The sequence below is a fragment of the Monodelphis domestica genome, chromosome 7, assembly GCF_027887165.1.
Source record: "Monodelphis domestica isolate mMonDom1 chromosome 7, mMonDom1.pri, whole genome shotgun sequence".
NCBI lineage: Eukaryota > Metazoa > Chordata > Mammalia > Didelphimorphia > Didelphidae > Monodelphis > Monodelphis domestica.
The window spans coordinates 97,484,077-97,499,603 of NC_077233.1; the positions used below are offsets into that span (position 1 = coordinate 97,484,077).

At 41.2% G+C, this 15,527-nt stretch overlaps 1 protein-coding gene across 7 annotated transcripts in view; it reads left to right on the forward strand.

Annotated features, from left to right (window-relative positions):
* Nucleotides 1-15,527, forward strand: part of NBEAL2 (neurobeachin like 2) — a 151,083-nt gene that overhangs the window by 36,963 nt on the left and 98,593 nt on the right. For 2 of the 7 annotated variants that reach the window (XM_007499727.3, XM_007499730.3), the window contains exon 1: nucleotides 9,895-10,237. The exons of 1 other annotated variant lie outside the window; for it this stretch is intronic. In XM_007499727.3, coding sequence (XP_007499789.2) covers nucleotides 10,085-10,237 — 153 coding nt within the window. In that variant the 5' untranslated portion in view covers nucleotides 9,895-10,084. Of the gene's footprint in view, nucleotides 1-9,892; nucleotides 10,238-12,641; nucleotides 12,899-15,527 lie in introns of those variants that run through there. 4 more of the 7 variants (XM_007499731.3, XM_007499732.3, XM_056805188.1 and 1 more) reach the window with 3 other exon arrangements.

A 15,527-nucleotide genomic window follows, 5' to 3' on the forward strand; every position in this document is an offset into this window, starting at 1 on the left:
GTGATCAAACACTTTGTTCTAGCACTTTAGCCTCTGTACCATCTACCTGACCCAACAATACCACACAGATGATGTTAATTTGTTATTTTCTAAGTCTGTTTCTGTCTGAGTTTGATACCACTGGGTTAGATGATATCTAAGCTCTCAACTCAGACAAGATCCAGCAATCCCAAAGTAGAACTGTCCAAAACGAAAGCAATAACCAAGGGAAACAGTGGCCACAGCCTCCTCCTCAGTAGCAGTTTCCAGGAAAAGGCTGAGATGAGAACTTGTCCAGGGTAGTTGCTATCTAGATGGTCTCTGGGTCCTCTCACATTCTGAGATTTTATGATCCTGTGATTTCTCTTTCCCATTCCCCTGTTTCAGTTTGCCCTAAAGCTAGAGAGAAAGGGTATGAGTATTGAAGTCAAGTCCCTGACTTTCTCATTCTTGGGCTCCCTGTCCTCCCCTGAAAGAAACAACCTTGAAACCTTACTTATTGCCCAATCAAAACTCTCCTATCCTGTTTTCAGAGTCTTGTTCCTAGTTACAGATCCAAAGTTAATGTGTTACTCTCTTCCAGGAAAACACATTTGCATCTTAACTGTAGCCTTCTCATGGAACTAACACCTCGGAGGAATGAATTCCTACTTGAGGATGGCTGCAGGTTAACTGGAGGAAGGTGGGGTCTGTTTGGGTGCCTTTCTCTATGCACTATAAAGGTGGATGCTCATACCTGCTGAGGTAGCTCACTAACCTGGCATAATGGGAGGGGGCGGGAAGAGTATCTGGATTTTTGGAGTCAGGGGATTTAGATTCAAATCCCAAATCTGCTACAAGGATAGGCCCTTAGGTTTAGAGATTGTCCCCCTTTGAGAGACAGTCTAATTCAATCCTTTTATATATTTATATTATGGTTGAAGAATCAAATGTTCAGAAGAGTAAGTAGCATACCCAAGATCATAAAAGTAATAAGTAGCTGAACCAGGATTTGAACCAGGATTCAAAGTTGATCCCTGTGTGACATTGGGGTCATTTAAGCTTTGAGCCTCCTTGATTCCTCTGCAAAAAGTGTCTGTGGGGATGGGTTGGATGGTATTTGAGGCCCCATCAATTCTGACATTTATTCATGTCTGAACTTCCCTTTTTCTTACTTTCAGTGAGTAGGGTATCTGTGAATGTGTTATGTCTGGGGTTTGGGGTTATACCCTCTCTCTGAAATACAGTGAAGGTGAATAAATGGACTTTGTAGATGGAAGGGATTTGGGAATGTCTGTAGAAGCAGGAATGAAGAGGAAACCCCTTACAGAGGTAGCAATGGTATATTGCAAAGAATCCCAACAGGTGAGTCTTGTGCATCTCCTGTACTTGACATAGAGGGAGTTATTTCCCCTAAGTGAACTTCATTTTTTCTCATTTATAAAAGAGCTATGGGAGAGACTAGAAAAACATAATCTTTAGGGACTTTTCCAGCTCTGACAGATAGCAGTTCAATGACTCCTAGTGCCTTTATCTAGTCAAAAAAAAATCCTTTGTTTTATTTTTTAATTTTTTCCCCCATGGTTACATGATTCTTCAAGCAATTCCACTGGGTCATACATATAGTATCACTCAAAACTTATTTCCATATTATTCATTAAATTTTTTTTCTATCTAAGACATCTTAAGCAGATGATTTAACTTCTTTGGGCCTCAGTTTCCTCATTGGTAAAATGAGGGGGAGTGTGGGCTAGGTAATCTCTTCCAGTCCTAAATCCTACATGATGATCTTTTCCCCGTTGTCCCCTCTGGAAGAGTTATCATGGCATTCATCCCAGGGATGGGGATTGAGGCTGAGGATTGTCATGGAAATTAGGATTTGGGATGGGGGGGGGGAGATCAGGTAATCCCAGGGGTTGCTATGACAACTATTTCTGGGAGAGAGTGAAGAATTCTGGAGATTACCATAGAAACTGATAAAGAAGCAGGAGAGTTCTGAGGTTACCATAGAGACTTTGGGGGTAATCCTAGGAGTTGCTGTGGAGATAGGGGGGAGAGTGAATTCCAGGGGGTTGTCATGGAGGCCAGGAAGGCTTCCTCCAAGCTAAATGGTCCCAGCTGTCTCTCCCACTCCTCCCTTTGGATTCCTTGTATCTCCAGCAGGTGTGTGAGAGAGACATAAGCTAGGCTCCAGAAGCCTATATTCTTTCTCCTGAGCTACTGTCTGGAGCCTGGGAGGAAGAGATAAAGGTCATTGAGTTCTAAATTCCTTGGAGATCTACCCTCCCTTTTACCCTAGGAAAAGCAGGGCTGAGGTTTGTGTCTTACATACAAAAAGGAAATACTCTTTGGCTCCTCCTTTAATTGCTTAAAATTCTGAAGGACACCTTTATTTTTTTTACTGTAGTCTAAGAATCCATAACTGGTTCTTTCTTCTGGATCCAGGCAGAAGTATTCCTTGTCCTCGAGACCCAGCACAGAGAGAGTTAATCACAAATATTTTCCCCAGGGTTTCATTAGGAGAATCCACATACTTTCTTGGAGTATAGCACATTCCAACATTTTATGGTCTGGAGGTTTAACCTAACTTCTGACCTTGGTGCCTCTTATTGCAACACAAGTCCATCTCCTTTCATCCCCTGGGGCTGGCCACTCTTCTCACTTGTCTGGGGCATCAAATCAGCACACCTCAGAGTTGGAAGAGATCTTTGGGATTTTATAATCCAACCTCCCAACCCCTGCCAGAATTTCTGCTATAGAATCCCTGTCACATGGCCATCTTGCCTCTGCTCTGACAGTTCAGGGGTTAAGGAGCTCACTACCTTTTGAAATAGTCAGTTCCTTTGATAGATGGTGCTTATTATTGTTTTTTTTTAAACTATTTCCATATTTTTGAACTGAAATTTGCACTTCCTGTGTCTTCCATCTGTTATTCCTTTTCTGTACCCTGAGCTAAGCAGAATAAGCCTATTCCCTCCTTCCTCTGTAGTCCTTCAAAACTTATGGGCAGCTGTATCATGTCTCCCTTAAAGTCTTTTCTCCACCAATATTAGGATGGTATCCTCTTCAGCATCTGGTCACTTTTGTATGGACAAACTCCTGTTTGTTACAAGAAGTCCTTCCTAAAGTGTGGGGCTAAGGACTGGACATGACATCTAAGATGAGATCTGACGCAGGGGTATTGCTGTCCAATTGTAGATACCCTCCTTCTCTTGAGAGAGCTAAGATTACATTAGCTTTTGGTTTTGTTTTGAGTAGCCAGGTCATACTATTTGACATTGTTTGGAAAAGCTGTCATGTCTTTTTCATATATTTTGTATTACTGAGGGTTTAAAATCTAAATGAAGGACTCTACATTTATCCCTGTTTTATTTCCCCTTGTTGATTTCAACCCTGCTGTTCTAGTTTAAGATAATATTGAATATTGATTCTTTCATCCAGAATGTGAATAATTCTTTTTAGTTTGTATCACATGTAGATCTGATGAAAAAAATGCCTTTAATTCAGGAACAAACACTTAATAAGCTTCTACTATGCTTCATAATAAACCTAAGGCTTTGTGCCTGGTGATAGGGATACAGAGATGAAAAGAGTGATTCTTGCCCTCAAGAAGCTTAATAATCTACTGGGGTGATAAAACATGTAAACAAAATAGTATGTTTCAAGTTAGAAATAACCATTAGTAAAAGTGAAGAAAAGATCAATCAAAAGCACATTAGAAGGAGGCAGCTAGTTAGCTCAGTGGATTGAGAGCCAGGCCCAGAGATGAGAGGTCCTGGTTTCAAATGTGGCCTCAGATACTTTATAACTGTGTGACTCTGGGCAAGTCACTTATTTCCCATTGCTTAACTCTTGCCTCTTTTCTGCTTTGGAACCAATACACAGTACTGAGTCTAAGACAGAAGGTAAGGATTTTTTTTTTAGAGTACATTAGGAACATTTGAAGAAGGGAATGATCATTTTTTTTTTGCTGTAGAAATCAGAGAATACATCATGGAAGAGGTGGCACCTGAGATAGACCTGGAAAGATAAGAATTTCCTTTCTTTTATTTTGAACTTAACAAATACTAAATAAATTGAGTGTTTTTTTGGGAGAGAATTTCAACTAGTCAAAATGAAGAAGGCTTACAATGCTCTTGGGGAACAGTCTGAAATTCATGGAGGGAAGAGAGGACAGGATGAGATCAGAGAGCAAAGAGTCCAGCCTGGCTAAAACAAAAGAATTTGTGGAGGGAAATATGTCTGGAAAGGCAAGTTGGAACCAGATTGGAGGAGAGAGTGTTAAATGCCATGCTAAGGAATTTTGTTTTATTCTCTTGGCATTAGGGATCCACTGGGAGTGACATGGTTAGATCTGTATATTAGGAAGATTATTTTGGCTACTATTTGAAAGCTGAATTAGAGGGGTGAGAATGGAGTAAAGGAGACTAGTTGGGGGGCGATTATAGTTAATGTAAGATGTAATGAAACCTAAACTAGGTATGGAACAGGTGCTGAGGATATTTCAAAGGTAGGATTTTATAAGACATACCAACTGACTGGATAGGGGGGTAGGAGGACTCAGAGATAACACTGGGTAAGTCGAAGGGATGGTGGTGCTATCAACAGAATTAGAGATACAGGGAGAAAGGGCATAGTCAGGTGAAAAACTGATTAATTCTGTTTAGGACATGTTGAATTGGAGGTGCTAGTAGAATGATCAGATAGAAATGCTTCCCAGAACAGAGATTAGAATTAGGTCTAGATATATGGATTTGGGGTCATTTCAAAATTTCTTTTTGGAAAACTTTAATTAATTTAGAATGTTTCCATGGTTACAAGATTCATGTTCTTTCCTTCCCCTCCGCCCAACCCCCCTCCCATAGCTGACAAAGCAATTGCACTGGGTTAATTTACATGGGTCATTGATCAAGACCTATTTCCATATTATTGATATTTGCACGTGGGTGATTATCTAGAATCTACATCCCCAATCATATTGGGGTCATTTCTATAGAAGAAGTCATTGAAGTTGTGATTATTAATGAGATTGTCATGGGGAAATACATAGGAGAAGCCAAGGATTGAGCATTGGAGAACACCTGTCCTTAGGGAGTGGAACTAGGGTGTTGAACCATTGAAGAAAACCAAGAAGGAGTGGTCAGGAGGAGAAAGAGAAGCCAATGGAGGATACATTATTTAGTCAAAGAACCCAAGCAGCAGCCTTTTCTGTCAGCAGCCCAACTGCTTGCTAAGAACTGAATAGGATATAGTCAGAGAGAGAGAGAGAGAGAGAGAGAGAGAGAGAGAGAGAGAGAGAGAGAGAGCACCTTACCAACAAGGAAGAAATGTTTTAAATTTGTGTGCTAGGCTGAAAATTCTTTTCCTCCAGATTGATTTATTGATATGTTTATCAACTTTCCTGGGGGACAGTTGAGTCTGTTCTAAATCTATCTAATTATACTTTCATCCAGCCTGCTTTTCTTCATATTATCCACAAAATGTAATAAAATATATTGTTAAACTCTTTGCTGGAATAAAGATATGTTGATATTTTCTTGATTTATCTAGTCAAGAGGCATTATGACTCAAAGTGGATGATGAATCAGGAAGAATTGGGTTTAAGCCTTTGGCTTTTCAAAGAATGGCTTTGAAACCCTAGAAAAGCACTCTGGGCATCTATCTGTCAACAGCTATAAATATTAGTGCAGGTGCCAACTTGCAATGGTAAAGGAATTTTCCTTACTGGGAGTTCTCTAGATCAGAGGCTTCAAATACATGGCTAGCAGACTTCCTAGTGCTCAGAACCAGATTAACATATAAATATTTATTTAACAAAGTTTAACAATCAATAAAAATATAATAAACATAAATAGCATATTTTAAAACTAAGTCAACATGCAAGACTCATATATGGATTAGTAACTTCCCATTTCTATTTGGGAGCAATTAAGTGACACATTGGATAGAGTGCTAGGTCTGAAGTCTAAAAGACCCAAATTCAAATGTGACCACAGGCTCTTACTCACTGTGTGACCCTGGGCAAATTACTTAATCTTGTTTGCCTAAATTCTTCATCTGTCAAATGAGCCGGAGAAGGAAATGGCACACTATTCTAATATCTTTGCCCCCAAAAACCCCAAATGCGGCCACAAAGAGTTGAACACAGCTGAAAAACAACTGAACAACTATAAATTTCTATTTGAGTTTGAAACCATTGCTCTAGACCAATGAAATCATAGGGCTAATCCAAAATACACTGAGTCTAGAAATCTTTCAAAAAAAGAGATATAGTTAATTTGGTGTTATTCAGCCTTAGTGAAGGAACCTATGCTGGCTCTTAGTGATCTCCTAGTGGCTTTCATTTTTTAACGTACTCACAAACTATTCAATAGTTGATTTTTAGAATTTTGTGGATGACTAATAGGAAACCTGCTGGAAAAAAAATTACTTGCCCAGGATGCCAAATGCAGTAGGTGTCAGAGCTAAGTTGTAAATTCAGATATTCTGACTCCAAGTGGTCTTAGGGTTGTGTTTTTTTCCACTACTACATACTATCTCTGTGGGAGAGATAGGAAAAGAGGCCCTTAGTGAGCTCCCACATAGTTAGGGAGACATGAGTCACAAGTGAAATAGAGAACTGTATACTGTAGACTCGGGGCTAGAATGAGAAGTGAAGCCAGTGGATCCAGTAGGGAGAAGGAGGGAGATACTGCAGCCTTTCTGGAGTGGGTGGGATTGTTGACAGTTTTGACTCCCTCCTTACTCCTATTTAAGTCATTGATGAACTTTTGAAGGACTCATCTTTGTTCAAAGATCAAGTCATATCATTCCTCTGCTCAGAATCCTTCAGTGCTTCAATAGTGCCGACTTTTCCTTATTGTAAAGACTCTTTTGCTTATAATTCAAGGCCCTTCTTAATCCCATGCTATTTTAATTTTTCTACCCCTATTTTATAGAGTGATAGAATATAAGTTGGAAGGGACTTGTTAAGATTAAATTTTAGTTTCTCTGCTAAAAGTATTATATCTTTAGAGGTTTATTAAAGATTAAGAAATAAAGAAAATACAAAATAAGAAAGCATGTGCCTAGGAGGGCCAAAAAGCCCATTTAATTTCACTCTACATTTTGAGAGATGCGTGTGCTTGGAAGTGGAAGCAGGGAGAGCCCGAGTAGGCGGAGTGCCCCTTTAAATAATAATTTGTGATCTCGCACTCAAGTGAGATTCAGGGAGATTATAGGGCAATCTGGGAACTAGCAAAGGCTTCTGGGGATTGAAGTCTGGGGTTCAAATCTCCATTTTACAGACTCTAGAGAATGACTAGTCTAAATCATACCTGAGCAGAAATAAATCCCTTCTGTAGGATCCCTCATACGCAGCAATTCAACTTCCACTTGCAAACCTCAGGTGAAGGCTTATTACTCCCTTCCATGTATTCTGTGCTCCAGTCATACAAAGTGACACTGTTCCCCTGAATATGTCCCATGTTCTCTCTCTCTCTCTTTTTTTTAAACCCTTACCTTCTGTCTTGGAGTCAATGCTGTGTATTGGTACCAAGGCAGAAGAGTGGTAAGGGCTAGGCAATGGATGTTAAGTGACTTGCCCAGGGTCACACAGCTGGGAAGTGTCTGAGGCCAGATTTGAACCCAGGACCTCCTATCTCTAGGCCTAGCTCTTAATCCACTGAGCTACCCAGATGCCCCCTCCCATGTTCTCTTGCCTCTGATTTTTTATTCCTATTCTTCTCTATGACTGGAATGTTCTTCCCTCTTTCCCTTTTCCTTATTGAAATCCACCTCATCCCTTGCTCTCCAGCTCAAATGAAATCACCCTCTGGAAGCCTCCCTAATTCCCTCTAACTCTAGTCCACAATGAGCTAAGACTTCACATAATGTTTAACTTAAACTTTTCTAATGTGCTTATCCTGTATCATCTCATATCATAGAGTAGTTGCTGTTTCTGCAACTTTGCACCGAGGACACATTAATGGAATGCTTGTGAAAGTGGTTGGCTGTATTCAAGACCTTGTTGACACAAGTCTGGCCAGATTGGGTGAGGAGTTAGAACAGGAGCAAAAACTGAGAGGGGAAGGGGTCGTTTTCCCCTGGAGAAAGAACTGAGAGTCAGTTTGGGAACTCTGCAAGTCTCTCTCATTTTCTCCTGGGGTGGTTAGAGTCACTCATTCCGTTTTCTGTCTTGAATGATCAACCCGGAGAAACTGAGGTCATTTACAACTCAAAAGACATTAATTTCACATCTACTGTGTGAGGAGCCTTGCCTTGTCAAGTTCTTCTACTATAAGAAGTCATTCCTAATTCTCTCCAACTTATCCTATTTATATTTTGTTTGTACCTACTTGTTTGCATGTCTCCTCCATTGAGAGCAGGGACTGACATTTGCTTCTTTTTTAGCTTTTTCTATTTGTATGTTTTTTAAATCTTTACCTTCCATTGATAGGTTTGAATCATGAGCCTCTTGTCCCTAGGTTTGATTCTCAAGCCATGGAGCCATCTAACTGTCCCTTTTTGCCTCTTTCTGTATCTTCAGCATTTAGCACAGTGCCCAGCATATAGTAGGCATTTAGTGATTATTGATCAAGTGGCTGGGGGAGATACCAAGTTTAGATGAGATATGGTCTCCATCCACAAGCAGATTCCTCTTTCTTTACTAAGAAAATTTAGGGCATTCATTACAAGCTTAGTCTTCTCTTCATCTTGGATACCTTGACATCATCTCCTGCTCTATACTCCTTTCCCTTAACCACTAATAATTAGGTGGCCCACCTCTTGGGTGATTCTAAACCTTCTACCTATGTCCTCAATCTCACCTTCTCCTGTCTCTCAATCATTGCTGCCACTCTAATATTAAACTTTCCCCTGTCTGCTGGCTCCTATGCTACTGCTATTATACATGCACATCTTTTTCTTTTTTTTCTTTTTAAACCTTCTGGCCTAGAATTGATTCTAAGTATCCATTCCAAGATAGAAGAGTGGTAAGGACTAGGCAAAGAGGGTTATGTAACTTGCCCAGGAAGTGTCCAAGGTCAAATTTGAACCCAGGACCTCCAGCCTCCAGGCCTGATGTTCTATCCAGTGTACCATCTAGCAGCCTTCCCATTTATAGTCTTAGCTGTGTTTTACTTGCCCTGAGTCAGAAAGGGCCTGAGACATGTGGTCTTTCCTCCCAAGAATCATAGTATTATAGGATTTGAAGCTTAGAAGGAAGCTTAGAGATCATCTAATCCAACCATCTACTTTTTGTAGATGCAGAAATGGAAGCCCAGAAGAGGGTCATGTAGGGAATAACAGAACAGGTATTAAAACCCCCCAGGACCTTATGTAAACCCTATGTTCTTTCCAGTAGCCCATGTGTGATGCTTCTGGGTGTTAATACATTTATGGAGATGGGGGACATTATTCCTGGGCTTTGTAGAGGGCTAGCAGGATCATGGGAGAAGTTAAGGGTCATTTGGACAGCACTGTAGTGGTATGACTAGTGTGAAATTGGCCATAGATTTGGAGGTGGGGTAGAAGGAAATAATGATAGCTTTAGTTTCTACAGAACCTTTCTCATAACAATCCTATGAAATAGATAGGGCAAGAATTATGGTCCCCATTTAACAAATGAAGAAACTGAGGCTTGGCCAGCATTATCCTTGAGACTTGAACCTAGGTCCTTTAAATCCAAGATGACTAGTTTTGTTTTGTTATTTTTTTTTAACTACACTACCAGATATTTTTATAGAGAATCAGGGTCTCTGGCCCTTTCCCCCCCATCCTGTTCTCTTCTTGCCAGGGATCTAAGCTGTTTTTCTGGCTTTCTGGGCGAGACTGGACAGAGCCTAGTGATGACACCACAGCCAGGGCCCTCCTGAAGTTGAGGTGGGGGGAAGTGTCCCACCCCATAGGGTGAGAAGGGGAGGAGATAGGCAGGCATACCACTCCTGCTCCCCCTCACTTAGGGCCAGGCCTCCTCCCCCAAGGTAGGGCGGGAGGCTAAGCCAGCCTGCATGGGGTGTGGGAGAAAGCAAAGCAGGTTTCCTCATTTCCTCTACCGCTCCCTAGTAGTACCTGAAGAGAGGCAGCCTTAGCAGTCAGCCTCTGGTGGTGGGCACCAGTGTGTGTAGGGGGGGACATCTCACTTAACATGCTCACCACCTCTTGCCTGACCCCTTTCCCTTGCCCTGATGATGGAAGGAGCCCCCAGGCGATGGACGGGAAGCCCTTGCTGGGTCTGAATTGGAAAGACAGGCCTTCGGGGCAAGGACGTTCAGGCACTGTGGACACCCAGCCTGTGGAGGTGAGACTGAGATGGAGGTGGGAGGCAGAGGAGGAAAGGACAGACAGACACCCTCCAGGTATCCCTCCCTATTCTTTGGAAAGGAATCCGCTACAGTTTCCTCTTGGGGGAAACTGGGACAAGGGAGAAGAGGTATTGGGGACTGCTGTGAGGGGGGGTACAGTGGGGTGAGGGGGCGCTGTTGTAGGCACCTCATTAGGAGGTAAGACAGGAGATAGCTGGATAGAGTATGCTCATGGGTGATCTAGATAAGAGCGTGCTTGTAGTACCTGGTTAGGACCTCACTGGGGGTCCCTGCTTATAGTGTGTGTTTAGTAATATCTGGTTATTGTGTATACAGCTTTTCCAGCTCTTTTTACATACTCCATGGTTAGAATATTGCTAATGGTTCATGCTGGGGGTTTCAGGATTTGACATGACTAGAGGTCATTGGTAAGATGTGTGTTGGGAGTACTAGGCTAGACTGTATTGCTAGAAGTGCTTGTTTAGGGTGGGTTTGGAATACCTGGTGCTGGGGTTATTGGGTTGCTAATGTCTTTTTTTTTTTAAACCTCTACCTTCCATCTTAGAATCAATACTAAGTACTGGTTCCAAGGCAGAAGAACAATATGGATTAGGCTATTGGAGTTAAGTGACTTGCCCAGGGTCACACAGCTAGGAAGTTTCTGAGGTCAAATTTGAACCCAGGACCTCCTGTCTGTAGGCCTGGCTCTCAATCCACTGAGCCACCCAGCTGCCCTGAAGGTGTCCTGTTTAGAGGTAGTTACAGTGTATGCTGGGAGTTTCATATTAAGAGTATTGTGGGAGTAAAGCAGGTTAAGTAGTAATATGACTTGTGTTATCTAGGTGGGATGTTATAGGGATTCCCCATGCTGCTATGTTAAAATGGAATTGGGAGTTCTCAATGCTGCAGTTACCTGGTGAGGTGTAGTTAGAGTTCCCTTGTGTTATTGTGTGCTGGGGACACCTAACTGAACCCTATTCCTGGTCATAGACTGCGACTCTTCCTGCTCCCTCCAGTTGTTCCTCTCTCCTCCCTGGCACTGGCTTGTCTTCACCTCTCTGCGGGCTCTGATCTGTCTCCCAGAGGCTCTCCCCAGAAATAAGTAGAACATAGCACATTTCACCCTCCTCTCTCTGCAGGGAGGTGACCGAGAGGAAAACCAGCACCTAAGCAGTTTGGCTTTGATGTCATCTAGCCTACATTCTCTGCCACCTCATTACTTGGGCTTGTCTTCTTTAGCTTGGGACTGAGGCTACTCCACTCAATTAAACTATGCTCAGCTTCATTCCAATCCATGCCAGTCAATTGCTTCTCCCTCTATTCTACCCCAACACTTTATAGAGTCCTTCTCATTCCCTGGGATCATAGTGAGCTAGAAGGAAATTCACAGGCTGTGCATAGAGGAGATAGTGAGCTCCCAGAGGGGAAGTGATACTTTCCCAAGGTCCCACAAACCTATCCAGTCCCCTCTACTCTACTCCAAGATGTGCTGGAGCCAGCTAGCTGATTAAGATTTCAGATTGAGCATTTACACCTTGGAAATTGGCAAATGCTACAAATCAGGGATTGATTTATTGTATGTGAGAAAACAATATTGACAATTGAGATTAAACTTAAAAGTGTGTCCTGCATTCATTTTCTCTCCCCCCCCTCCAGGAGAGCTGGTTGTTAAATATTTACCAGCCGACTTCTGCCTCTACTCCACAGGAATTAAACTGACTCATTGACCTTACTCTACTCTATCTGGGTAATTCCACTTCCTACTTTACTTCTCCCCATTTCACCTAACTACTTCATACCATTCTTTTTTAAACTTTTATTTGTTTATTTAAAAAAAAAAAACCTTACCTTCCATCTTAGAACCAATTGGTTCTAAGGCAAAAGAGTGGTAAGGGCTAGGCAATGGGGGTCAAGTGACATACCCAGGGTCACACAGCTAGGGAGTGGTCACATTTGAACCCAGGACCTCCTGTCTCTGGGCCTGGCTCTCAATTCACTGAGCCACCCAGCTACCCCCTACTTCATACCATTCTAATCTGTTCTAAGGCATTCTGTTTAGCTCACCCCCTCCTCAATCATAATAAACCATTCCATTTACTTGTCATCTACCTCACCCTATCCCATTCCACTTTATGGAAATCTATAGTCTGCTATTCCCATGTTTTAGGCTATCCTATGCTATATGATACAATAGAATATAAGCTCATTGCAAGCAGTAATTGTTTTTTATTTAATCTTTATATCTTCAGTCCTATCATAGTTCTTTGCATCTAATAACCTTATAGACAATAAATAATTTTGGTATTGGATTGAACATAAGAGGAGGAGACATAGTTGGAGATGACGTTGTGGGTGGAAGGGGGGGGAGGGAGAAAGAGAACAATACAAAAGTTCTGAGTTCTGAGGAAGGAGAACTTGGTGTGGGTTGGAGGAGTCAGGGCAGGCTTCCTGGAGGAGGTGGGGCCAGAGATGGCTCTTGAAGGAACAGGAGTTTGGATAGGTAGAGTGGAAGAGCCTGCACAACAAGAGTCAGCAGTCTGATGTGGCAGGCAAAGCTAAAACCATCATGGGCTGTAGGAAGACAGGCATCTTCTATGAACAAAGAAGTGAGCCTCCTGACATTCTCAGCTAGATGCCATCTGGAGTATTATGTTCAGGTCTGGACACTACATTTTTTAAAAACTACAATTCATTTTTTATATAATACAGATTTTTTTCAGGTTTTACAAAGCTATTTTGAAAATAAATTATCTTATTTTTTATTGATACCTTTTGTTTTTGCATCATCTATGTGTATTATCTCCCTCTTCTTTCCTGTTTCCAGTGAGCCAAACCTGGTACTAAAGATTTAAAGAGAGGAAAAATGGCATTAACCAAAGCCAAACAACGAGGCATCCATGATTGACAGAAGATGCACCATCCCTGTGAACCATACATCCCTGTGGCCCCTTTCCTTCAGAAACAAGGGAGGGAGGTGCATTTTCTCAATTCTTTCCTGGGGCCAAGTGTAACCATTTTAATTACTTAGAGTTCAAGAGAATTTTCTTTTTGTTTTTAAAAATTATTTATTTAATTAATTTAGAATATTTTCCCTTGGTTACATGATTCATGTTCTTTCCCTCCCCTCCTCCCAACCCCCTCCCGTAGCCAACGAGCATTTCCACTGGGTTTTACATGTGTCATTGATCAAGATAAGTTTCTTAAGCTTTCTATTTACATTATCATCATTAGTGTCTATTTTTTTCTCGGAAGTTTCCATGTCTTTCCTCCTCTGAATTCTTTATAATTGTTTTTATAATATAATAATATTCCCTTAGATCCAGGCATTGTGATTTGTTTCACTGCCCCCTCCCCTATTCCCTACCTCACCACCTACTTAATTCTAGTTTTTGCTACCAGATGAAGTGCTGCTATCAGTTTTTTTGTATTTCTTTCTGTCTGTGACCTCCTTGTACCTAGGAGTATGATCTCTAGTTCTAAGGGTGTAGATATTATAGTTCCCAATTTCCCACAACTCTTTATTTTTTAAATGTAATTCCTGATTGTTTTCTAGAGTGGCTGATCTAATTCACAGCTCCATTAACAATGTATTTGGGAGCAGCTAGGTGGCTCAGTGATTGAGAGCCAGACCTAGAGACAGGAAGTCCTGGGTTCAAATGTGGCCTCAGACACTTCCTAACTGTGTGATCCTAGGCGAGTCATTTAACCCCCATTGCCTAGCCCTTACAACTTTTTTGCCTTGGAACCAATGCACAGTATTGATTCTAAGACAGAAAGTAAGTGTTTTAAGCATCTTTTTTTTTTTAAACCCTGTATTGGAATGGGTTCCACATTTCAGGAAAGACACTGAAAAGCTGGAAAAACAGCCCAAGGAGAGCAGCCAGAATGATGAAGGGTCCTAGAGATGAGAAGTCTCATGAGGGATGTGATAACAGTTTTCAAATACTATCCTTGAAAGGCTGTCAGTCACAAAGAAGAAGCATTAGGCTTATTCTGTTTGGTCTCAGGGCATAGGACTATAAGCAATATGCAGACTTCTTAAAAAAGAAAATTTAGACTTGCTATCAAGGAAAATCTAACAATTAGAAGCTGCCTCAGGGAATACTATGTTCCCCTTCACTTGAGTGTTTAAACAGTGTCTGAACGACTATTTGTGTGTGTTATAGCATGAATTCCTTTTAGAATATAGGTTGAACTGAAATGCTACTGAGCACCTTTTCAACTCAGAATGATTCTATAGGGGGGAAAGCATTTCAGGCAGAGATAAATGACATAAAACAAAGTACAGAGATAGAACTGGGTCAGGTAGTGTGTTGGGGGAAGGGATGACACTGATTTGAATTTGACTAGAAAAGAAAATAGGGTCTTATACTTGCCTTTTCCAGTTCCAGTGACCAATGGAGATTTCCTGTTTTGGAGAAAATTCTTTTCTTATCTTCCATTCTTTGTGTCTCAAGAGCTCTCTAGACCTTTCGGCTTAATAAGTTCATTGATTTGCTAGTGGAGGTTAGTGAGAAGTTATTCCATAGCTCCTGGAAGCCTTGGATAGTGGGACTAAAGGATACATGGGGGACGTTCCCTTTGTGGCCTCATTCCTTAAAAGGGATGATAGTTCTAGGCACGTGACTATTCTAAATGACTACGTGACTTTGTTTAGCCTTTTAGTCTTTATTTTCTTCATCTGCAAAATAAGGAAGTTGGACTAGATGATCTATGAAACCTTTCAGCATTGATGGGTTCATAATTCTTTGACAAAAGAGACTGAATCGTCCATATGAGCCAAACCTGACACTAGATACTTAGTTGTTCTCCATGAATCTATGACCAGGAATAGGTTCAACCTGTTTCAGTAGTCTTGACTAAGTTTAGACTTCAGTCTTGTCTTGCTCTGGGGAATGGATCGGTATGTGACAGAAAATCATAGAATAAGATTTAGAGTTTATAAGGGACCTCAAAGATCATTTGTTGCAACTGTTTCATCTCACAGATGAGGAAACTGAGACAGATTGGGGAAGTAACTTGTCCAGAGTCATACAGCTAGTAAGTGGCAGAAGTGAGATCTGAACACTCTATCTTCAGATCCGAGGTTCTTTCTACTATATTTCACTTCCTCAACCTGGATTAGAGTCAGGGTTATTCTGTGATTCTAAACAGTTTTGCATGTCTATATATGTATGTAAAATTAGTTGGTTGAAACCCCTGACTTAATCTTATTTCTGTTCATAACTACTGGGAAACTGCCATATTCCTTCATATATTCCCACCTATTTATATATTTAGAGAGAA